At 37.7% G+C, this 24,968-nt stretch overlaps 1 protein-coding gene across 1 annotated transcript; it reads left to right on the forward strand.

Annotated features, from left to right (window-relative positions):
• The first annotated feature begins 16,963 nt into the window (after positions 1-16,963).
• On the forward strand, positions 16,964-18,843 carry LOC133730846 (uncharacterized). The gene is made up of 6 exons (XM_062158361.1): positions 16,964-17,161; positions 17,401-17,586; positions 17,890-17,982; positions 18,060-18,161; positions 18,295-18,371; positions 18,477-18,843. Exons 1-6 carry the CDS (start codon positions 17,135-17,137, stop codon positions 18,841-18,843), a joined length of 852 nt encoding a protein of 283 aa, XP_062014345.1. The 5' UTR covers positions 16,964-17,134.
• Positions 18,844-24,968: the final 6,125 nt, after the last annotated feature.

The following is a 24,968-nucleotide window of genomic DNA, read 5'->3' on the forward strand; positions in this document are numbered from 1 at the left end:
TTGAAGTACCAGCAATGGATATTTATACAAGTTTTACTTGGTTACTTTTAACTTTGTTGCTCGTTATGTGCCACGTGCTCTGAGAATTTGTTCTGCTCCAAATTCCACATATTTTTTACCACCGCGTAGGCATGTTAAAAACAAGTTAAATTTTGAAAACCAGATTTGAAATGGAACCAATTCAGTTCTGTTTTGGTCCGACCAGAGATAAAGGAAGAACCTTTTTATTGGTCTAACATGAAAAACGTGATAACTGTGAGATTAGCAAACTGTATCTGACAGCATGTGGAATGTCATTCTCTCTTTTTTTATTAATTTGTCCACTTTCCTTGTCCCCTTCATGCATTATAAAGAAGGGAAAATTTCGCAAACAGTACACCAAGTAAAGGCCACTAATAATTCTTATACATAAAGTTCCAAACCAAACATTTCGGTACACGAAATCTGAAACTCGACCCACTATCAGTACACGACGTCAATTTCTGACACCAAAATGTCCATTATGCCCTCAGATCTTTTTTTTTTTCTGTTCTTTTTTTTTTCTTCGTTTTTTCTGTTATTTTTTTCTATTATTTTTTTTCCTTCTTTTTTTCTGTTATTTTTTTTTTCCTTCATTTTTTCTGTTATTTTTTTCCTTCATTTTTTCTGTTATTTTTTTTCCTTCGTTTTTTCTGTTATTTTTTTCTATTATTTTTTTTCCTTCATTTTTTCTGTTATTTTTTTCTATTATTTTTTTTCCTTAATTTTTTCTGTTATTTTTTTTTCTTCCTTCATTTTTTTTTTCCTTCGTTTTTATCTCTTTCTTTCTTTTCACATGACTAAATATTGGCTGAGTTACAAATATAAGCTGTAGAACCATAAATCTCACCAATTGGAGGGCAAGGGCGGCGTTGGAAGCGAGGGAGTGAGCGTGGAGGTGAGGAAGGCGGCGTTGGAAGCGAGGGAGTGAGCCCGGAAGAAGGAAGAAGAAAGAGATAAAAACGAAGGAAAAAAAATAATAGAAAAAAAATAACAGAAAAAACGAAGGAAAAAAAATTAACAGAAAAAAAGAAGGAAAAAAAATAATAGAAAAAAATAACAGAAAAAACCAAGGAAAAAAAAATAACAGAAAAAAAGAAGGAAAAAAAATAATAGAAAAAAAATATTATTAAAAAAAAAACTGAGGGCATAATGGACATTTTGGTGTCAAAAATTGACGTCGTGTACTAATAGTGGGTCGAGTTTCAGATTTCGTGTACCAAAATGTTTGGTTTGAAACTTTATGTATAAGAATTATTAGTGGCCTTTACTTGGTGTACTGTTTGCGAAATTTTCCCTATAAAGAATAAGATCAATGATTCCATACAGATTAACTCGGCATTAGTTGTTGGTGAGCCGTGACCTGTTGGTAAATTATAAATCCAACATTGTAAAGGTTATGAGTTCGATTCTCACTGGTATATGTAAGGGTGAGTGTGGTAAGGAGTTTTTTTTTTTTTTTTTAATAAATAACTCGACATTAGTTCAATAATCTTTGGGAAATCGTCCGGAGAATCCTAACAAGAGTACTCATTAGTGGCGAACCCTGAAAGCGGATATGTCAGAATTCGAGAAGTGTGGACGTTTACTGATCTCTTCCATCATTAATTCTGCAATGTAGTTCAAAACTATTTATTTTCTAGGATCTTATTCAATTACTGAGTCATCAAATATTAGTTAGTGGAGATAAACAAAGTGTATTTAATATGGTGGTTTAGGATCCGACTTGGGTGGTTATAGTGGTTTTGATGGTGAAATTCTTGGGGTAGTGGCAGTTTGGATGCTTCGCTTGACGCACTAGTATAACATGTAGACTACAAGAGTTGCATCGGTGACAATTTGTTCTTCATCAACATGAATCCGGGTGGTGGCCTAGCTTGTATGCAGCTCATATTAAATGGTAGAGCTTTACAGAAAGGGGTCGGTCATAGTGGTTAGTAGTGTTGATGGTGAAAAAGGTTAGAGCAAGTCCACCGGGAGGGATCTTGCCATGGCACCACGTCAAATCTTGTCCCAAGTCAGAGAAATTTTCAAAATCAAGCTTCCACCGGGCTTGGGGCAACCCAACAGTAGATGACCCAGGTCTTGACCTACTGACTTGGGCCTCCAGCGTGGCCCAAAGGAAGATAGCTGCACAGACGCGCCGTGGAAGCAGCGAGTCTCTTGTCTTCTAGCGCCAAAATCATCTAATGCGTGTGAAGGAAGGCTTTTTGTCGCGTAGTGATGGAGAGAGAGCAGAAAGTCGCGTAGCATAGACGTTCAGAGCAAATAGAAAGACAAATTTTCTTCTTTTGCATAAAGTTTACACATATAGGATAGAGATTAAATGGAAAATAAATTTTCTTTTTAAAGAAAATTTAAAAAGGAAAAAAAGGATAAGGATTAAATTGTAGATGAATTAGGACTCATTAAATAGACTTTTAGAATAACTAAAAAAGGGATAGAGATAAGTTCTCCAAAATTAATAAAATGATAATGAAAATTTATTATTTTTTCTCTATATTATTAATGATTTTGTTGGTAGGTTTTTCAAAATATTCATCATTATTGTTTATTTAACTCATATTTCTTATTTACAATAAACAAATTAATAGAATATTGAATGAACAGTAACTGACTCAGTGACCCTGACCCAACTAGTGAAAACAAACGTCCAGTGGCAGTGAACAGTGTTCTGACCGAATGACCCAGTGACCTTGACCTAGTGACCTAACGGGTGAAATTGCTCTTAGAAGACGTGTTATTGCTGGTTTGAGGCACAAATTTTTAGCATCAATCCTTTTCCTAAGGCAAAACAATTAATTTGAGCTAAAGTCATTATCTTTTCCCTAGGGGGAATGATTAAAAACCAAAGAGGGTGTACCTGCTATATATTCTACTAATGAAGGAAAAAAGAAGAATTCATGGAGCTAGCTAAGCTTGTATGACTAGATGAAAATACAATTCAAGGGTTCTTGGTGACAGTTGTATGTAAAAAAGCTGAGAGGTGAGGCTAGTCTATATTTAGGGGAAATGACACTATAAGCTTTAGGCCATGAGTTCATGATTTTTAATTTTTGATTTTAGGATATGTACTTTCTGAACCGGTTGTGTTAAAGAATATGTTAGGTGATCTGTCTTATTATCTTGCCTGATAAAAGGTGTGACATCATGTGTAATGTTTGCTCTTATTAGTTTCTTGATATCAATTAATATTTTTTTTAGAACAAAGCATGTCAATTATATGTTTTTTGAGAGAAGGACGTGAATGTCAATTATATCTTAAAAGCGAACAAAGTTACATATAATGATCCACCATTTGGGTACGTACGAAAGATTTAATTCACTACCCAGATAATTTTACCTTCAACCATCATTCATAGTACAAGAGATAAACAAATTCTGAAAACTATAAAAATTAAGTAATCTCAAGACCTATAATTTATTGGGAGATGCTCTAATAAGGATCTTTAAAATGAGGACTTGAGGACTTTCTAATCAATGATTGTGGGACTCACATTTGATTACATTTCGGCAAATCAACCGTTAGATATTTAGGTATGCATGAGTAGATCACTTCTGAAAATTTTCTTCCAAATTGCTAATTTTTAAGGTATCGGACTAGATCAAATCAATAGACTAACCAAATCTGTCAAACCTGAACCTTTCATGTTCATAAGTGATAAATCACGATTATGAATGCCTTAACGATTTTCAATTTGGTTGAAATTTTGCAGAAATGATATACTCATGATTATCTAAACATATAACGGTTGATTTACCGAAATGTGATCGAAAAGTGGGTCTCACAACCGTTGATTAGAAAGTCTTCATGAAGTTCTCATTTTAAGGGTGCTCATTAGAGCCCACCAATGATTTATTGACCTTTTTGTACAGTTAGAATAGGAAGAAAACAAATTAATGTTGAAGAATCAAGTTCACCTGTATACAAAAGAGCACTTCAAAAACATATTGTAGTCAAGGTGTATGTATGTTAAGAAGCTGAACTTGATTTCTTGAGACCATGGTAAGTTATCCATTAACTACAAGGCCTGACCAACCTGAATTATCCTTATATTGACCCGGCCAAATTAAACTATTTATCGATCTAATATAACTTAAATGATTGATATTGGGTTGAATATTCATAGAAATGTGAAAACAAAGTGCTCCATACATGTCTTACAAGCATCAATACTCCTACAAAAAACCTAGTGGCTGGCAGCGGCATCCTTGGCTTGCCTTGGATCTCGTTAGGTCGATCCAAGCATCGCTTTGTCTTCATTGAGAGGAGCACAGTGCTTTCGGGTGTTGTTGCTCATCACTGAGATTGTGGAAGGCTCTCTTGAGGTTTTCCTATTGTTCGAGGCTTGCTTTAAATCGATTGGTTTCTCGATTGCGCGGCGAAGGATTACAACGACAACAGGGTTGTGGTGTTTTCTAGTTGCAAAATTAGTAGTGTCAGTGGGCTTAATGTGAAATTTTGGTCTAGTTCGGTAGATCTGAGGTGAAGAGGTTCTCTTGGTGGTGGCGCAGAGGCTCTCGTCTTATAGCGGGGGTGATGAATGTAGCATGGATGACGGTGTTGGCGGAGCCGGCGGTGTCTTGCCTATTTGTTTGCTAGGAAGTGATGTTTTGTTGATACCATAATTGCGTGCAGGCTAATAGGAGGCGAGTCAATTTTTTTTTCGTAGAAGAGACAGAGTCGTTTTTTGTTTGTAAGTTCGCTACAATGAGAGCTCAAATAGACTTGTAATGAGTTGCATTTTCTTAAACAAGGTTTAGGATTTTCTTGCCAGGTATTTTGCTTCAAGTACATGTTAGACTTCAGCCAATAGCTGTTGATTTTAATGAATCAATTTCAATTAAAAAAAATTAAATGATATTGACAATAGTAAAACTAAAAGATTTTGATTTTAACTAGTCAACTTACTTTGTCAAAGACTATTATTCTTTCAAAATAAACTAAGAAATGGACGATATCTTATCAATTGACCTAACTCTGCTAGGGTTTACTATTGCCCTCTTGTCTGCGATAAAATTTCCAATTCTATGGCTGCTGCCCCAATTTTCCTCTTTTCCGGCGCGTCGTATGTTGAACATGCTGTCGGTCGTGTTTTTTTGCCTTTCCTTTTGCTTTGCGGCGTCGAAGGAGGTTTGATGGATCCGGGTCTGGATCTGACTTTGGGTCTTGATATTTTGGGTGAGGGAGGTACTGCGGATTGCCGAATCAATCCTCGGAGGTGGAAGGGGTTTCTGCCCTCTGGTATTCACGTCGTCGGGGACGACGCTATCAATCTCGGGAGACGGCCATGGTTTCTGTCTTCTGATACTTGCATCGAAGATGAAGATGGTAAAGTTGGTTATTGGGTCTCCGGTGGGAGTGGGCAACGCAAGATCGACAGTGGGAGCGGGCAGGTCGATGGACATGGTTTCGACGACAGTAGCTACGGGGCTTTGGTAGCCTCCGTTGTTGCACAGTCTAGACCTGGATTCAACTGGGCCCTTTGTGCCTGCTAGGTTTTGGTGACTCGTGTTCAGGATTGCATCCTGCTCTTGAGCACCGGTGGTGGAAGTGAAGACCCGCCTACCGAAATGTGGTCGCCGGCGGAGGTAAGGTGCAGCAAGAAGTTCAGCGGTGGCTGTGCATTGTCATTTGCTAGGGTTTTTCCCGACCAGGCTTCCAATTGGGCTGTTATGGATGTGGGCCTCTCTATTGGCTTTTGGATTGGATTACTTCAAACTTCTGTGGAGAAGGAGACATGCATGGATCCTGAGACTGAACAAATGGAGGAGCTGTATGCAGATGGTGGAACTGTAGGGGATGCAAGTGCAGCATCCTCACCTAGCAATGTTTAATTTCCCCTTGGGTCGCAAGATCTAGTTGCTCGGTTGTCACATTTATTTTATTTGCTTATGAGTTTCTAGGTTTTGTTAGAATGAAGGGGCTTGATTGTCCTTAAAATGTGAGTGTACCCGGGAGTGCGAGGCTCTGTTTTCTTAGAATAGGTCATTTGTATGTCTTAAAGGACGGCTCCTTCTGTCGGCCCATCTGAGGTGTGTCGTTTCTGGTACTGCTTGCTTAAATATAAAATTGACTGACCTCCTTCAATTAAAAAAAAAAAAAAAAAAACGAAGAAATGGACAAATTCCATTGAATTGCATCGAATGTGAAGGCTATAGAGAACTTTCCAACGTTGAAAATAGACGTCCAAAGTTAAATTTTGATGTAGGACGAGAATGAGCCCGGTTTAGTCGAAAAACCATAAAAACAAAGAAGCAGCGTATAATCAAGAAGAGTGATTGGAAAATAGGTAACTCAAGCGTAATGAGATTATTAGTCGCTGGTATTCAAGAAGATTTGGTTTTGGACCTTTTGGGATACTCGTACAAAAAGTCAGGTTTTGATTGTGAATCAGATTTGATCAACTTTTGGCCAGAATGTCCGTTTGCGACGCATGATACCTTTCCATAATGGGAACGACGAGATCTTCAAGACTCACTTTAGTGAGCCCTATCAGATTTAGGCCAAAATATATCGTCTTATTTATCCGATTCGGGATTTAATATTTTTAGGCTAGTTTTACATTTGTTTTAGAATTCTTTTATTTTAGGTTTTTAGTTTCCTTTTAAATTTGGATTATTTAGGATTTCTTGTTAAATTATAATTTTAGGTCTTGGATGCCTATATAAGCACCATCATGTTTTGTATTAAAATCAGTTTTATCATATCAAATTTAATAAAATCTAGAGATTTTTCTCTATTTCTCTAGTGGACTCCAGAACTATGTCTTTTAGGGTTTATCACTTGTAAACCCCGTTACTTCCAACTGCGTCAGGTGGTATCAAAGAAGGTCTTTCCTGTCTCTCTTATTTACCTCGATTATCCATGGGTGACGAACGTACTGCCCCAATTACAAGAGTGGATTTGGATGCCCTTACCGCTCAGATGAATGCTCAGATTGCTACCATGAATGCTCAAATGGCAGAATTTTGTGGGTTGTTGGAAGGAAGGAACAACAACAATTGTAACAGAGGCGGGGAAGGACAACGTGCTAGGGCTCCACATGAGGGTGGAGGTGATGTTGATCATGATTCCCAAGATCTCATAACCAAGATTGATATTCCTTACTTTTTTGGTTATATGAGCGCAGAGGAATTCCTGGATTGGCTTCTTGAGGTTGAGAGGTTCTTCAATCTAACAGATGTCCCGGAGAATAAGCAAGTTAAGATGGTTTCTCGGAAGCTGAAGAAAGATGCTGCTTATTGGTGGGATCAGTTGCAGAGTTCTCGTCAGAGGCGAGAAAAATAGCTTGTTCGGACATGGCGGAAGATGAAAGGTCTTCTTATAGAAAAATTTATGCCTAGAGATTTTTCAATCAAGAATTATCCTCCTAAGGTTTTCGAGAAGAAGTTAGAGTCCAAGTTTTCTTTGCCTGTTGAGATTAATAGTTTAATTGAAGAAAAGCCAGAAGAATTTCTAATGGACGAAGCTCCACAAGAATTCATGGATGAAGACCAAGAAGAGGTTAAAGATGAAATTGCTTGTAGACATTGTTATTAATAATGAAGAAGTCTTGGAGCCTGAAATAAACCATTCAGAACCAGATGTCATTCAAGAATGCAACTTTAAGAGCCCAGAAAAATCTACTAAGGTTGCCTATGACAGCCAAAGTGCATATGACAGACTCATCTATGGTGTTGGCTTGATGATTGTGTCATCAGAATTTGCAAAAGATCAGGCCATTGACTCACAGGTTCAAGTATCTAATTTTTTATCGAGTTTCTTGTCTACCAATTCTTGCCTTTTATTCAAGAGGAACTCAAGGGTGAGTTCTTTCATAGTGGAGGAGAATGATGTAGGACGAGAATGGGCCCGGTTTAGTCGGAAAACCATAAAAGCAAAGAAGCGGCGTAGAATCAAGAAGAGTGATTGGAAAATAGGTAACTCATGCGTAATGAGATTATTAGCCGCTGAAATATTCAAGAAGATTTGGTTTTGGACATTTCGGGTTACTCGTACAAAAAGTCGGGTTTTGATTGTGAATCAGATTTGATCGTCTCCTCCACTTGAAAAGAACTCGACCTCAAGTTCCTCTTGTATGTAGCTTGATCATTAGTAGGAATAAAACATGATAAGCCATCAACTTCAATATTCTCGAAATTAAGACAAGTTTAGAATAAGCATCTTGAAACTTGAACTCCTCCACTTGAAAAGGAATGGGCCTTGATTTCTCATTGGGTTGATCTTGAACACAATTAGGCATGCATGACATGGATATCGATGTGATCAATGAACCAGCTTCCTTGTCCTTAATGAGTTTCTCTTCAATATTCAAAGTAGCTTCTTCATGTTCCTTTTCACACACCTCAGGATGGTCATTCTTGATGTTCTTCATTCCAGGCTTGATTTTAATTTTGTGCGACTCCCACCTAAATAAATATGTGTTATCTTTGCAATAACCACCTTTGACGCTTTCATGCCATGGCCTTCCAAAAAGCACATTAGTGTCATCCATGTCAATCACATGACAAGTAATCTCTTCTTTATAAAATTTTCCCATAGAGACAGGAACTTTACAAACCTCTGTTACTTGTGCATATTCATCCTCTTCAAATGGAATCCAGTATGGATCACTCAGCTTCACTGTTGGTAATTGAAAATAATCCACAACTTTGTTTGTTACAAAGTTCTCTCGTAGACCACTGTCAATTATTACCAAGCATACATTGTCTTTGATGATACATGAAGTTCGAAAGTCGTCATAATCCGGCGTTGTGAATATCCAATGTTCCATGTTTTTTTTTTTTTTTTTTTGATTGATGAGGTTGTCCTAGGGCGAATCCCTTGGCATGTTCCTCTTCAATGAAACTTTCTTTGATAGATACTCTACGACTAGCGTCGTTGAGTTTGGTGGTAGTGAACTTCTCCCTTGGATCATTGTCTGCTAAGGAGCGGGCGATACCCGCTCTGATACCAAATGATGCGGGAAGCGTGATCACGATAGTAAGAGGCTCCGTCAAGCGTCGAAAGCCATATGAGATGAGCTAGAATCCACTAGCAATTACGGGCACAACCGTAAGAAACATAGAGAAACTTCTCTAATATTTGTTTTTTTTTTATTGATAACTTGAATGAAAATTACAATCTAAGAGGTGCCTTATATATGGCACATAGCATAAATCTAATACAACTAGAAAATATAAAGAACAAATTATTGTAGACTAAAACTAGGAAACCTAATTAAACCTTATTAAATAAAAATCGGAAATAGCATCCTAGATATTAAAGAATATTACGCTTGGAACCCCAATTAAGATTTTGCTCGAGAATCCCGATATATCCAAAATAGCAAGTTATGATTAATTCCATAATTAAGAAGCCTATTTGAATACCAATTTTCAATATTCAAATTATTCTTCTTAATGTGAAGACGCTTCTTTCTTTTCGAGACTTTTTGTTGAAATTGGCTAAAATCTCGTCCTACATCAAATTTAGGCCTCGTTTGGTTGCCGGAAAGGAAATTGGTTCCTTAGTCTTTCCCATGAGCATGGGAAGGTAAATTTCCCACTAGTTTCCCTACCAATGTTTGAAAACACTAGGAAAGTAATCGCATAACACTACAAGAGAAATGGTCTTTTCTGACCACGTCTTTTTGACGGATCCTACTTTTGGTCGGAAATATCATTTTTTCTGACAAAAAAAAATTGTCCGTCGGAAATACACTTTTTTGATGCCCATTATTTCCGACGACCACCAATATCTCGGAAAAAGTATAGATTTTGGTTGGAAAAATTTATTATTTGGCGGGAAAACTTCCCGCTAATTACTTTTCCGACCACACTTTCATATCGTCGGAAAATAATAGATACCTTTTTGTCGTCAGAAAATATATGTAATATTTCCGACCAAAACGCTCACCGTCGAAAATAGTGAGATTAGTTAATGATATAGCGTACGCCCAGTATTTCAAATGAATTCCTTAATAAATTGTAAAACTCATAGTGAACGTCTTGATGTTAACATAATATAAAGGAGTCCTAATATAAATAAGCAAATAAAAAAAATATTAATTTGTGCATCACTAGCATGGAAGCAAATGTGGACTGATTGCTATTTGTTGATTTACACTATGTTTATTTTACTACAACAGATTGATAGGACTGGAGTTGAACCTAGTCCCATTGAATGCTTCAAAAAGTTTCATGTGTCTAAGGCCAAGAATGAAGAGAAGGAACATTGGATTAGTGAGAAAGCTAAACATCTTTATGTATGTATTCAAATCTTGGTTTACTTATGTGTTTGCTTGTCATGAGATTGTGCCTTTGATCATGTTTGCTTATGTTTTTGTTTAAGGAAACTATGCATACCCAAAAGAGGATCGAAGAGGCATTTGGTGAAGAAGGTGAAGAAGTAGATGAATGGGGCATATATAAAGCTGTGATTGGAGGGCCGAGTCACGGCAGAATTCGTGGCTTAGGTGATGGCATGATACCACCTGAAGATGAAGATGTGGATTCTTCAAGCCACACTTGCAATAAGTGTCCGTGCATGGCGCGTGAGAAAGAATTCAAAGAAGTGAACGAGAAAGTTACAACTCTTAAGCAAGTGGTTATGACTTTGCTATCGAAGAACTCAACTCATTCTGAATGCGCAACAGAAGTACCCTTTACGGTAACTTTCTTTTCATTTGCACTCCAAATTCTAACCTCTTAGCTTAATGACATAAGTTAATTAACCTTGGTGCATGTTGAGCACTGCTGGTCATTATTATATTTACTTCTTGGGTTGTTTTTAGAGTTGCTGGTCAGTTTATGATGCTTATAACTATATGCTTAGGTTCTTTTGGATTTCATTTTATGTTTGTCTTAGTGAATAATGTTTTAAACCATTTGCCTAATCCATTTTGCCTCAATTTCTGAGTGGGATACAATGAGAAGTTGTGTCTCTTTGCGATGAGGCAACATCTCATCTGCAACAGCTAGCATTCTAGTTAGCTTTAAACTTTGAGTTTGAGAAAAGTTTTCTTTGTTACAGTCATTATTCTAACACATTACAAATGCATGTAGAAAGAAAAAAAAAATGGAAAAGAAGAATCATTTTGATCCCACTGTCGTGGCTAAAAGAGTGTTGAACGTGTTGGAAGCTTGATCGATGTCAAGTTCGATCAAAGCTTTATGTTGCTGCATTATGATAAACAGGTGGGGCTCTAAAGAGATGGTACGTCATACAAATGGAAATGACATTACAGCTAATACAACTGTTTAACAATACCTATTGCCCTTTAGGGATCTTTATTAGATTACATAACTGATTAAGGTCATTCTCCTTTCTGTTTTGTTTTTGTTTTAACGAAACCATAGTATTTGATTGGTCACTGATTGGTATAGATATGCAATAATAGTAAGTTAAGACAGTTAGATCTCTTAGTTGCTGCTTTCTTGTTATAGTGTTGCTGTTGTCCAGTACTTTTTTTTTTCAATTACTTTGTAAGTTAAGTTATTTAACCATTAATTTATATTGTCTCTGTTTGCTTTTTTTTTTTTTGGTAGGGAAATACCACAGGGACCTCAGGTGCAAATCATGAAGACAAATGATGAATACAAGAAATACTACTTTCTTGTTATTTGCTAATATTAAATAAGTACTGTATGTTTATGTTCTATTATTAGTTCCCTACTAGTTTTACGCTTATGGTTATGACTTTTCCTATTTTGTAAGACTTGATGATGAATGTCTTGTTTCAAATAAAATGTAGCTTAATCTTCTTTATTTTGTACTCTTTAAATATTTCTCTTTTTAATATATATTTTTATTCAAGAAGAATGCTTCCAAAAATTATTTTTGGTAGTTGGACGTAAAAAAAAAAAAACCGACAACCAAAAGTGGTCAGAAAACTCATTTCCAAACCGTCGGAATTTTTTTTTTGTTAAAATATTAATTATTTCTTGGATGGCAAAAATGATTACTTTTGACGAACGTTTTGGTCAATAATGATAAAATATTTTAGTCAGAAATAATTATTCTGACGAAGTAAGTTGTTGGAAATATGTTGTCGGAAACATGATGTCGTCGTTTACATAATGTATTTTTGACGGTATTAAAATATTTTTGACGAAATATTTTGACGGAAAAAATAATCTTTCTGACCACCAACGACGGAAAAATGTGGTCGAAAATGCTTGTTATTCCGACGACTGGTCGGTAGTAGAACATTTCTGACGAGAATATTCCCGACCACCACCGACCGAACTTTTTGGTCGGAAATATGTATTTCCGACCAAAAAATACATTTTCCGACCGAATTTAGTCGTCAGAAAAAATGCTTCCTGTTGTAGTGAAATGTATTTTACTTTCCTTTCCGATGTTTGGTTTGTGCATGAATAGGAAAGTAGATAACGTCAATTTTCCAATAATATCCTTATTATCAAAACATATACACAATTCAAGATTCAAAAGTTTCTTGGATAATTTGGTAATAACAACCATTAAAATAATCTTTAGAGTAGGTAATTAATGTGCAATTAATGAAGGGAAAGTATGAGGGAAAATGAATCTCATGGGGTATGCTCCCATACATCCCCCCCCCCCCCCCCTATTTTCCCTTCATGCAGGAAAGTTGTTTCTTTCCTTGGGTGTGCCAAAGGCAGGAAATGATCAACTTTTCTTTCCCAACATTTCCATTCCGCGAATCAAACGAGGCCTTAATGGAGTTAAAGCTGAATGAAACATTTGAAAATTAATGGTCTAAGTTGGACTTATATAGTAAAAGCAGGCACCCACTAATAACAATGACTCGACAGCATCAGAACTCAAAAAAGACCAAGGCTAGGGGCACAATATCATTGAAGAAGCTTCACACTAGACATTTCAATGGCGTACCCCTTCCCTCATCATCTACATATTTCATCATCATCTACCATTTTCACAGGACAAATCTCAATCAGGTGCAAAAACAAATCTTCTGAGATATCGATCTTCCTTGTTTTCGCAATTTTCGTTTGTTTTCCATTTTAGTGGATGAACAACTACTGATTGTTTAAAGTGCAATATTCTGAAAAAGTACAACAACAAGTATATGCTTCATACTGTAAATCTCTCCACAGATCGTCTCACATGCATTGTCGCTCTATCGCTATCTATATATATCTACGCACTAGTTAGCTTGTTCTAGCTAGCTAGTATGGGATATACTTTCCGAAAGTTACTTGTAACCATTGTATATGGTGTGGACGAGCATACAGAAAACCAGATTGTAATTAGCTCTTGCTGCTATACACAGCCTTCCCAAAGTTGCTCTGGATGGTAGTAACATGCATAACATGCATGCATGTTTAGTTCAAGGCCAGAGATGAGATTCGTCGAATATGAAGGAGCCCAGTGCGAAAATTATAGTCGATCAGGACCTATTTGTGTATAACATTTTCTAATAAAAAAGAAAATTCAAATAATAAATTATCCAAAATTAACATCAACCAAAAATAAACAGAAAAAGAAAAAGAAAAAGAATAAGAAAATAAGCATGGTTTGGAGTTGCCACCGAAGTTTATGAGTTAAACCAAACATAAATGTATACATATTTATGGGTAAAGAAAAATTCTTAGAGTATATTCTATACATGTTGATTTTTCCTACAGTTTCTAGTCTTGGTTTCTATACATGCATATGCATATGTAATGGGTACGTAATCCTTATTTTTAATGGACTTAAAACATTGGCCTATCTAGTAATTTCTGGGAATATATAGGCATTTTTGTTTATATTTAATTTTGGTCTTCAGCCGAAAAATCAATTTTAATACTTCTTTTTTATGTGTATATCTTTTTTGAAACCTCTAAATTCGAGTATCGTGTGCGGTCGCAGTGACGTCGCACGTGTTGTACGCCATCAAAACCGGCCTTGATTTAGTTGGATCAGATGGAACTAGGCATGAAGTCAAGTTAGCTAGCCAGTATCATGCTGTAATTAATATCATATATGCAGACTGCAGTAGCAACTGCAGTTGATAAATAAAACTTGAGTCTGCCACACAACATTAAAACATAATCAGAACTGTTTTTTTTTTGTTTTAGATGTCTCACAAATAATGATCCTTTTTTAGATATCTATCAATTAATGATCTTATTAAGGGTTGAAGTTATAAATCCATGTGTTCTTATGTTTTTATCCTTATGGTTTCAAAATTTTAGTTCTGTGTTTAGAAAAACTAATTAATCAATCATAGTCCAAGACCTTAACTTCTTCCAACTTCCGCCAGTAATGAAGTACTCGCTCCTTCGCTAGTCCCATGAAGGGGTCAATAGTATTCATGACTTCTTCTTGGGACCTGATTCCTCCTCCACCCATGTAGAAAGGTAAGGGTGAACACGACCCTAATCATAAGAAAGACTACGAGATGCGATGCCAAAATACAAAAAGTTCTTCTATGCATGAACAATATGTAAGCGATTCAGCACCTATAAAGTAATTTCAGCTCTTAATATTTGTAGTCAATTTTCTTTTTAATAACCAAAAAGTGCACTTAATATTATCTAACTGTTCATTCTTGTTGGTACAAGTGCACCTCGATGCTCTGAATCCCTTTATGCTAAAATAGAAGAAGAAAATGTTTGGTGGGTGAACATTCTTTACACATATAACTTAGCAAACTTGAATCTCTACTAGTTAAACTGGACAACTAGAGGCTGCCAACAATAGAAATTGGGGACATTAGCTCACTACCACTGAATTGAAACCACCAGGAGTCTCAAATCCACAACTACTAGATCTAAAACCTTAATCGACCGATCCAAGATTCTAAACTGACCACCCACTACTACAAATTGGGCCTTAGGGCACCAATAATAGACACTATTAGACAATGGTTTGTTTTAGAAATAGTGATACACCATTCAACACAAACGGTGTTAACGATTGGGCTTGACACCAATAGTCAGTGGCCCATATATCACATCTAAATAAATAATGAAAATGCTGATGTTTCTAACACCGGCCACCAAAACATACACTCTTTCTTGAAAGAATGGGTCAATCAACGCATAAAAAAGCATGGGTGAGTGACCCATAATCAATTGGTATATTTAATACCAAAACTCAAACCTTCACATTTATATCAATATACAAGTACAAAAAAACGATGGAGTACTTTTGGCCTCTGCAACAGAACCAGCCATGGCATCATTTCTCAGCCTAAAAGAAGAACAAACGCACAACAAGAGTAGAAGGCAATACCTTCCCTTGCTTGTTCTAGCTTCAAATTGTTTCGATAGTGCGTTCATTCTGATTGAAAATCCAGAAGCTCCAAAATCCATAACAATCTCAGCAACCCCTGCATCACCCAAACCCATAATCAGTGACATACAAAGATCTAGATTGAGTTTCCGGCATATGCTTTGAAAGAAACCCAGCAAGTACCCTTTCTGAAACGAAGAAAGGTGCTCTGTCTCTCTCGTCGACGAAGTTCAATCACCACATGCCGAGAACATGAGACCCAAAACCAATTCTCTGCAACACTCTCCCTTAGCCTCTTTCTTGCTTCTTATCAATCCTCTCATATGATTTTTTTTTTTCGACTCATATTTCTGCTCTTTATATGACCAAAACGCAGCGTTTTGGCTAATGCTTCTACGACCTATACATATCTTCTCCTTTCAGCCAAAGAAAAAAAAAACAAAACAAAACAGAATACCCGAAAGTGGGCTTTTAATGTCGTCCGGGATATTCAATAGCCGATCTCAATACCAACCTGACATGTAGAAGTTCAAATTGGTAATCCAAGGGATTCAATTAAACTCTTGTCTTCTGGAGCAGCTCTAATTGGTATTGCAATAATCTTCTGGCCAAGTATTTTTTTTTTTTCATATATCTATATATATACATACATACACACATATATCGAAATCTTTTAGACAACTGAGTTGTCCAGTATGAAGCTACTTTATGTGAGATTGATTTTGTGACTCTTAACTTGAATGTATCAAAGAATATGGCTTTTATTAGGTGATCCTATTTCACAAAGCATGTTATATCGAAGTGTTCTGGTAAGCTCATGGTGATGGACATGCATAATATATATATATTTTTTTTTCCAAATGTACATGTGGCAATTATGGAACGGGTTCCCGCTTGATTGTTTGAAAAGGACAGAAGTGTGGGAAAACCACAACTCAAACTAGAGCCAAAGTTGCTAACCCGGGAAAAGGAGTTTTGTGGGACTTGAAAAAGTTTTAAAAATGGACTGCCACGGGATGGTCAGCCATATTAACCCTTATCAATGTTAAAAGCATTCTCCAACCTCCCTCTCATCAGTTAGAAGAACAGAGAGCTCAACCACATTTACAAATAAAAAGGTACGGAAGGCTGAGCCATGGTGTTTGAACATTTCATGGCTGAAATGTTGAATTGTATGGTTACTCTTTTACAAGTGAATCCAATTATCATTTAAGTTTTGTATACTTTCTTTTCTGTTTCAGCAAATAGGCTTCCTCTAGGCTGGGATAGAAGCTTTGAAGGTATGTAATTCCTTGGCTTGTGAGTTCATTTAATGATGCATATACAATCTTCCTCTGCCTATGAGTTATATAGTTGTTGTGTTGTTAAATAAGATTATATGCTGTAATTTGGTGATGGTGCATGTTTCCGGAAATTTAATATCCATAGTAATATTTAAATGGGGTTGCTGCTTCTCATTAATATGACAGTGTGTGCCCAAAGGCAATCCATTTAGTTGGCTAATACATATGGCCAACATTGATGCAGATGACCAATGATACGGTTGGGAACGAAAGTTGGGCTGTATCATTAGGTGCAGACATGGAGACGCAACAACCGCCAGACCCTTTGTACCATTACAACATGGAGGTGAATTCTGCTATGAATGATACAGCGGAGGAGACTGAAAATCCAAATTGTGCTGAAGGATCGAGTGCAGCGAAGATGCATTGATTTCGGCCTAATAGGCCTAGATGGGCCGCAAACGGGACTGTGGAGAAACTGAAGTTTAATGCCAAAGGACAACCAGTTGCACCACCTCACACAGTTGCCAGGTTCTCTAGGTTCTTGGGGTGGCTCGCATTGGAGTCATCGTTCTTCCCGATTGATAATACTGATTGGAGAAATTTCTACAAGGCCTCAAACATGGATGCTGCTTGGGAGAGGATTAAGGTAAGTAATCAAGTTTATAAAAAGATTTCATCCACAAGAATATATACAGCAATGAGGTAATTGTACAGTGTTATTAAAATGTTATTATGTTAAGAATGAAATTGAGCATGTTTGCCATCTCAAATCATATATTATTCATTGTAAGATAACATAATGTGATTGCAATCCAATTGTGACTGTGGAATTGTATTTATTGGTAGGGAACGATTGATTGGAGCAATGTAGATGTGGCAATGCAGCCATTTGTTCGCCGAGTCTGCGAGCTCAAATTGAATGATAGATGGAAGAGTTATAAGTCACGACTCCGGAGGTTATACTACAAGCCAAACATCGGTACTCCAAGGAGATTTGCCTGCAGCCACCCTAGTGTGAACCAAGCCCATTGGAGGTCGCTCGTGGCTGAGTGGGATAAAAAGCCTAATCAGGTATTACAAATCATATAAGTTTTTAGGTCAATTCGACTGCACTATTTAGTTCCTCATTCAGGCATTACCCTATTAAAATTGAAAACTTTGGAACTGCTTCATTTTTCAACTATCTCGACTCATTATTGTTGGTTGCAGCGATGTACAAAACTGAATGTATGATTGTTGTGTCCTTCATACATGTGTTGAAATTTATTTAAAAATGCTTGAGACTTGGGGGGTCAGGGGATATTAAGAAGCAACAGAGCTGCTTGTTTAAACACATTATCCTTGATTTTGAACATATATGTTTGGTAATCCCAGGAACGTGCTTTGACATATGCCAACAATAGGAAGGAGCTGAGGTCGAGTCACAATAATGGAACAAAGACTTTTGCACAGATGCGATATGAATATGTGAGGATATTTCTGAAAATAGCTTCTGTATCTTATATTATGAAAGGAATTATATTTAAATGTTCATTCAATTTCAGGAACAAGTGAATGGTTATGCTCCTGATCGCATAACATTTTTCACAATGACACATACTCGTGAAGACAGAACAGTAGTAGATGCCGAGTCAGCAGATATAATAGTGAGTGCTAATTAAAATATTTGAATATGTAGGAATCATGGGGACAGAACCTAGCTACTAGTTTTCATGATGTTATATCGAAGCTTATGCATAAGTGTCGGTTAACTTATTTCAATGTTTCTAACAAGTGCAGGCCAAGTTCAAAAATGGATTAAAGGAGTATGAAGATAGGCAGGAGATACTGACAGATGAGATCCGGCACATTGTACAGTGATGTACTTGGTCCAGAGAAAAGGAATCGCGTTAGAGGTTATGGTTTAGGTGTCCATTCACTGATGTTCCAGGAGTTATCACTGAGGCAAGAGGTATGTGTAGGGAAGTGCATACTCTCAGAGCTGCGTGGGAGCAACAAAAACAAGCAACAGAAGAAGCTCATGTTGAAATAGAGAGTTTAAGGTTGGCTAATGTCAACTTGGCTGAAGAGTTGAGACAGGAGCAAGCTGTAACAATGGAGGCACACAAGAAAAAGATGGAAGATTCATTTGCAAAAATGAAGGAAAACATGATGAATGAGGTAAACAAGTTGTTTCATAACTCATCAAGTACTGATGGTGAAGGAGGTGTAATGGAGAATCAAATGGCATCAAAGGACAGAATAGATGAAGAGGATTGTGTAATGGCTGATCAGGAGAATGTTGAGGTCTATTCACCAATTATGCCATTTGATCTGAACAGTCTGTGAAGCTCAAGGTAAATATTCACCTTGATTATGTGCTCTTTTGGTATAAATCAAGTAGCATGATGTTAGTTCTCTTCTAAGGCCATCAACATTCCCATTGAAATGGAGGAGCTTGTTCAAATAGATTGACTGCCCAGCAATGAAGTGTTACTTTTTGAAAAACATGGAAGATTTGAATGGTTTAGCACAATAGACAAGGTGAAGTGTATTAGGTAGGTATTAGGTCTATGAACTTTGTATTGACTCTATTGGGATGTAAATGCCCTTCTGATGTAATGTTAATAATGATGATGATTAATTTTACCTTTATGAGTACATCTTGGTGTTGTTGAAATTGAATACAGAGTAATGGTGTATTACAATTTACAAGCAGCTAAACCATCCATACGTGCTGCCATCAAACCAATTCAAATAAAATTCCATTCCCACCATTTGCCATTACTGGCACTGATATTGCTGAGGCCAATCTCATGAAAAATTGTTGGATAGAGAGAACTTTTACCCACCATTATATGCAGGTGGGGGTTAATTACACACCAATATATGCAATGCAATGATAATATTATCCATCAAATCTCAAACAAATCACACACCATTGAAGGGTCAGTGGGTCTTAATTACACACCATTTACAAGCTCACAAAGAAACGGTGGTTACAATTGATACCAAACATTGTACTATTGCTGACAAAAGATATGGGAAAAAGCAAAGTAGTTATTGACTACAAAATCCTCTAACATTCAAATTAGGCACCATTAGAGTATTGGTGTTCTATGCCACAATGGAAACCGGAGCAAAGACCACTGACTGGGCTTGGGTGGCTGCATAGTGCCTAAAGCTCATATTGGTTGCTGTTGTAGGCAATAGGCACCCATAATAGATGGTGTCCTATAGCCAAAATTCTAGTAGTGACCAGTATACCAAATTCGTAAGCCAAACGCCCTAATCCCAAATTTAGATGTATTGCTGCACTAGATCTTAGATCCAGATTGATTCTAAAGCTATGCCGCGACACGCCTCCAACAACGCCATCCGCATCTGCTCTGCTCCAGCTTATCCAACCGCACAATCCAATCATACGTATGTGTGTGTATGTATGATTGCATTGTGCAAGCTCGGATTTTTTTTCTTTATCTTGCACAATATAGATGATACATGTCCAAAAATGCACACAATGTAGTACCTGATAACTAAACCGGTTATTGTTAATCCGGCTCAACATGCATACGCAATACTGTACTCGATCGGTATTGCATCGTCGTGTCTGGATAGTGAACAAAAACTCTTCATCTAACTATAGCTCTAGTAATGGTTTCTTTTCATACAAATGCAAATGTGTGTACAATGTTAACTATGTGCAGTGTTTTTCTCTTTGAAAACGTCATCTTTAGACAAAAAACAATCGTAAGCTTAGCATCTTCCACGAGATGAGGATGCCTATGCATCTTCGAATTCTCTTTTATTCAAATTATGTTGCTTATTGCACTGAGAATCCCTAGCTTTGCGGTTGATTCGGAATAATTGAATGGAAAATGTATGCTTTGGTCCTACTATTCGGAATATCAGACCCGCAGTCCATTCGAATAAACTAAACTGAGGGTTTGATTTACAAGTTTGAAGGAAGGTAATCTTAATTAGAAGATAATCACAGCAGAATTACGATAATTAAACTTGATATATATAGCACATGAGAAATACTTGCAATCCAAGAAAGCACTAATTAGTTGAGTGAATATGAACCTACCAATGCCAGGCTGCCAGCCATAGGAATATATATATATTCCTAGATAGTGATGGAATATATTAAACAATCTATATATGGTCAAGCACTGATTTATTCTGAAGGGTACTAATCAAAATAGGATTAATTTGTTGTAACCAAAGAAAAAATAGGACTATCGTCGATATATATTAAATAAAGTTGGATGTCATCCGGATTCCAATTAGCAAAAATATCCCTCTCCGTTTGTGATTAGGATTCCCAAACGTCCCAAAATTACCAACTAGCTAAGATACTGAGCCTATATAATATATATACACAGCTTCTTCATAAATCTGAGATATCCCTACGTACCAAACTCTTCACATCTTTAATTAACTCGATCAATTCCTCAGATTTTTTTTATCATGGCCAAGGTTCCCATGAACCCGTTTCTCCTTCTCAGCAAGAGATGGTATAGTACTGAAAGAGTGCAGCCGGCAGTGTCAACAATGAGGAGGATGGCAACAACAGACTCCTCCGGTAGCAGCGGTCGAGCCGTCGCAGATGATCAGGAGAAGAAGAAAGTGTTTTGGATGAGAGACCCAAAGACGGGGAACTGGATTCCAGAGAATCACTTTGAAGAGATTGATGCTGCAGAGCTCAGGGAGAAGCTCCTCAACAAGCACAAGGTTTAAACTGTCAAATGTTAACAACAATTCGACGACTTTAATTACTTTGAACAAGGAGACTATGCAGAGTCTCTGTTTGATACTTAATCTATGCATCTATTAATCTGCTGTTATGTTTTGATTCTATTTCTTCTGCTAATTTCTTGTCAAATTAAACATCATCTTACAAGTTTTCTCCTACTCTTCAGTATATTCCTGGACTCTAAATGATTAAATCCTCATCCAATGCGACTAAAGGGTTTGTTGAAAAATTTAAAATCAATTTACAAATTTAGCAAAAATACTTCTGACGACTAACGAGGAAGTACTTCTCAAAACCAATAACTTTCTTACAACTCACCCGAGCCACATTCTATATTTTTGAAAATTTATTTTTATAAGCTTCTGTTAGAACCGATTGGAATAGCTAGTGCTTCCTTATCCCACATAGGAGATAAGGCCATACTTTGATCTCTTTATATATGTTTCCACAAGCAACATATTAAATAGGGTTTTTGTCCATTTACCCCATTTTTAGGGATTTTTTTCCCACTTACCCCATTAAGTTTTTTTAATTCTCTCTTACCCAATACACTCTAAGGGAGTCTTCCCTAATACCCCATTAAGATTTTTTTTTTGTTTTTAATTTTTTTTTAATACCATTTTACCCCTCACCCCTTTGTTACTTAGAGAGAGAGAAAAAATGGAAGAGAGAGAAACCATAGGAGACTTCGCCGGAATCCGGTCACCGGCCGCCGGAATCCGACCAACTTTTGCCGGAATCCGGCCAACTTTCGCCGGAATCCGGTCACCGGTCATCGGCTGCCGCCCACCGGAATTTGCTGAAAATCTCACCGGAAAGTTTTTTTGCCCCCAATAGACATCTATTGCCCCCTAATAGAGGGGCAATAGACGTCTATTACCCCTCAATAGACGTCTATTGGCCCCCAATAGACGACTATCAGCCATGTATTGCCCCCCAATAGACGACTATCAGCCATGTATTGCCCCCCAATAGACGACTATCAACCATGTATTGCCCCCCAGTAGACGTCTATTGCCCCCCAATAGACGACTATCAGCCCTGTATTGCCCCCCAATAGACGACTATCAGCCATGTATTGCCCCTCAATAGACGTCTATCAGCCATGTATTGTCTCCCAATAGACGTCTATTGCCCTCCAATAGCAATTTCGGTCGCTGGAATCGGAACTAATTTCCTTAAATTTAAACTAATAAAATGTTGATTAAAGAAAAAAAACGAGGAGATGATATCAATTGAAAATATCTATTGCCCCCCAATAGACGTCTATTGCCCCCCAATAGACCTTTAATAGACGTGTATTGCCCCAATAGACTTCTATTGCCCCCGATAAAACTTCTTCTTTTTTTTCTTTCCTTCCTTCTGCCTCCGTTTTACCCCAAAAAAAAAAAGAAGTTGATTTGGGCACCCAGAAAAAGCTCTGGGCACCCACATCTTCTTCTTCTCAATGGAACCTCAACGGAGCCGGCCATGTGTTTGCTGTGGATGTGGTCCTCATCAATCCAAGTCAAAGATAATCCGATGGCTTTCTCCTCGCTGGCTGAGCAGTCGAGGTCGTAATCGGACTTGGAGGCCTAGTTGTTGAGGTCGACGGCGCCAACAACTGAGCAGTGGAGGTCGGTGAGAGAATCGAAGATGCAGTTGTTGACGGCGACTGCAGTCGAGGTCGACGGCGGTGTGAGAGAGGGAGAGAAATCGGACTTGGAGGCTGAGTTTGTTCAGGTCGACGACGACGGCAACTGAGCAGTCGAGGTCGGTGAGAGAATCGGAGATGCAGTTGTTGACGGTGACTGCAGTCGAGGTCGACGGCGGTGAGAGAGAGAGAGAGAGTTGGTGACGACGCCATGGTGGGCGGCCCGACTCTGGTAGTAGGTGGAGTTGGCGTCGGGGCTTTGCAGGCCGGGGAGGGCGGGGGAAGAGAGAGAGAGAGAGAGAGAGAGAGAGAGAGAGAGAGAGAGAGAGAACGCAGATCGGAGACTGAGAGAGAGAGAGTATTGGCGTCCAAAGAGAGAGAGGAGACAGAATGGCAGTGGGTAATTTTTTAATTGGTTTGAGGGCAAAATGGTCATTTGAGCTTAAATTGTGTATCTGGGAACAAAAATCTGTTGCTGGGGTAAGTGGAGTAACTTTTGCTTATTTTGGTGTTTTGGGTCAAGGACAAAGTGAAGGTGGAGGCCCATTGAATGGAAAACAAGACCTTTCCAATGAAAATATTGGAAATATATATTCAATATATCAAAGAGGGCCTTGGGCCGAAATTAAAATTCCAACAAAATCATTTCTTTTATAAATTCGGATAACGACAATATTTTTGGAAAATCTGATCCAAAAACAGTTTTTGGGAAAACTGATCCCAAAACGGTTGTAACTGTTCAAATCAAATTCAAAATGATTGAACAGTTACGTCTTCTTCTTCTTGTCCGCTCTTTATAAAAGAGGCATGAAGGTTCGTTGAAAAATAAGAAAAAATCGTTTCTGACATCTCTTCTTATAAACACTCAAGAGAAACACAAGTGAAGTTCGCTAGGTTTCAAGGCAACAGTGCCACGCCTTGGAACAAGAGTTGTATCCTGCAGGGCAGTCGTCTACGATCAACCACAGCACCTGTGTGGGGATGAAATTCTGTCTTAGGACATTGCGCTGCATACACAAGCCTCTCTCAATCAACCAAGTCAGTGATCACTTTGTTAATTCAATTTGCTTTAGTAGTATTGTGATTGTGGATATATATATTGTAGTATATTATAGATTCGATTCTTTAATTTAGTTCTTAAATATATATTGTGTATTTGCGACGAAAGATTGATCAGGAGGGTATTGAATCCCCACGTGGATTAACAGCTTCTAGCTAGTTTCTGAAAAGCAAATTCCAAGCAGACCTCGTGAAGGGCTCGACTCTTTTATCTTTTTTTTTTTTTTTTTTTGAGAAGATTCTTTTATATTTTTCTTATGTAGAATAAAAGAAAATGAAAGTAAAGAAATATTTTTTTTTGGGTACATTTGGGGGGAGAAATGTTAAATACACACCCCCAAACTACTTAATACACATCCATATTATTTTATATTTCAAATCAGATTTTATAGGTAGATTAAATGACCAAAATAGACATCTATATATTAGAAGAAAAATAATAATAATCCTATTCCTTATATGATTCTATAATTAGATGGCTCGCCACCTCTCTCTATCTTTGCTAAACCCTAGCCACCATGGCCGGGGACTCTATCAATGGTGCACAACGCCAACACCAAGCAGATCGGCCCTCTTTGCCCCTCGTTACCTCATTGCCTCGTTGCGGCAATCCAACGGCGACTTTGTTCGACGTATTTTCATTCGATTATTCTCTCCATTGAGAATTATCAAAACGAGTTCGGAACAAAGTACGGGGGTACCGCTGCTGGTCTATCGAGCAAGATGGCGGAAGATCGAATTCGATCTAGGCCAGGCAGGAAGCGACTGAAGGAGGAGATACAGGCGATCCGATCGGGGTACAAGCATGGCCTTTGTACTTGGAGAAGAGTGTGGGCGGACCTTGCAGAGGGGATGGCGCTGCCCAAAGCACCCCGTGGTGTGAAGATGGAGGCCAACCACCCAGTTGGAGCGACGATCCGATTGGAGCCCCGATCTATGGATGTTTTGGAGAGCATCATCGACCACCGATCTGTTGGTAGAATGAAGGTGAGGATATCGGTGATGGTCTGGAAAGTGGATTCT

This window comes from Rosa rugosa, chromosome 1 (assembly GCF_958449725.1).
Source record: "Rosa rugosa chromosome 1, drRosRugo1.1, whole genome shotgun sequence".
NCBI lineage: Eukaryota > Viridiplantae > Streptophyta > Magnoliopsida > Rosales > Rosaceae > Rosa > Rosa rugosa.

What these genes read in the sequence shown, in the direction of transcription:
- LOC133730846 (XM_062158361.1), top strand. Translation starts at nt 17,135, where the DNA reads ATGGATGCTGCTTGGGAGAGGATTAAG. An exon ending in GGGATAAAAAGCCTAATCAG is followed by an intron (nt 17,587 to 17,889) that starts GTATTACAAATC and finishes TGGTAATCCCAG; the next exon opens with GAACGTGCTTTGACATATGC. An exon ending in CACAGATGCGATATGAATAT is followed by an intron (nt 17,983 to 18,059) that starts GTGAGGATATTT and finishes ATTCAATTTCAG; the next exon opens with GAACAAGTGAATGGTTATGC.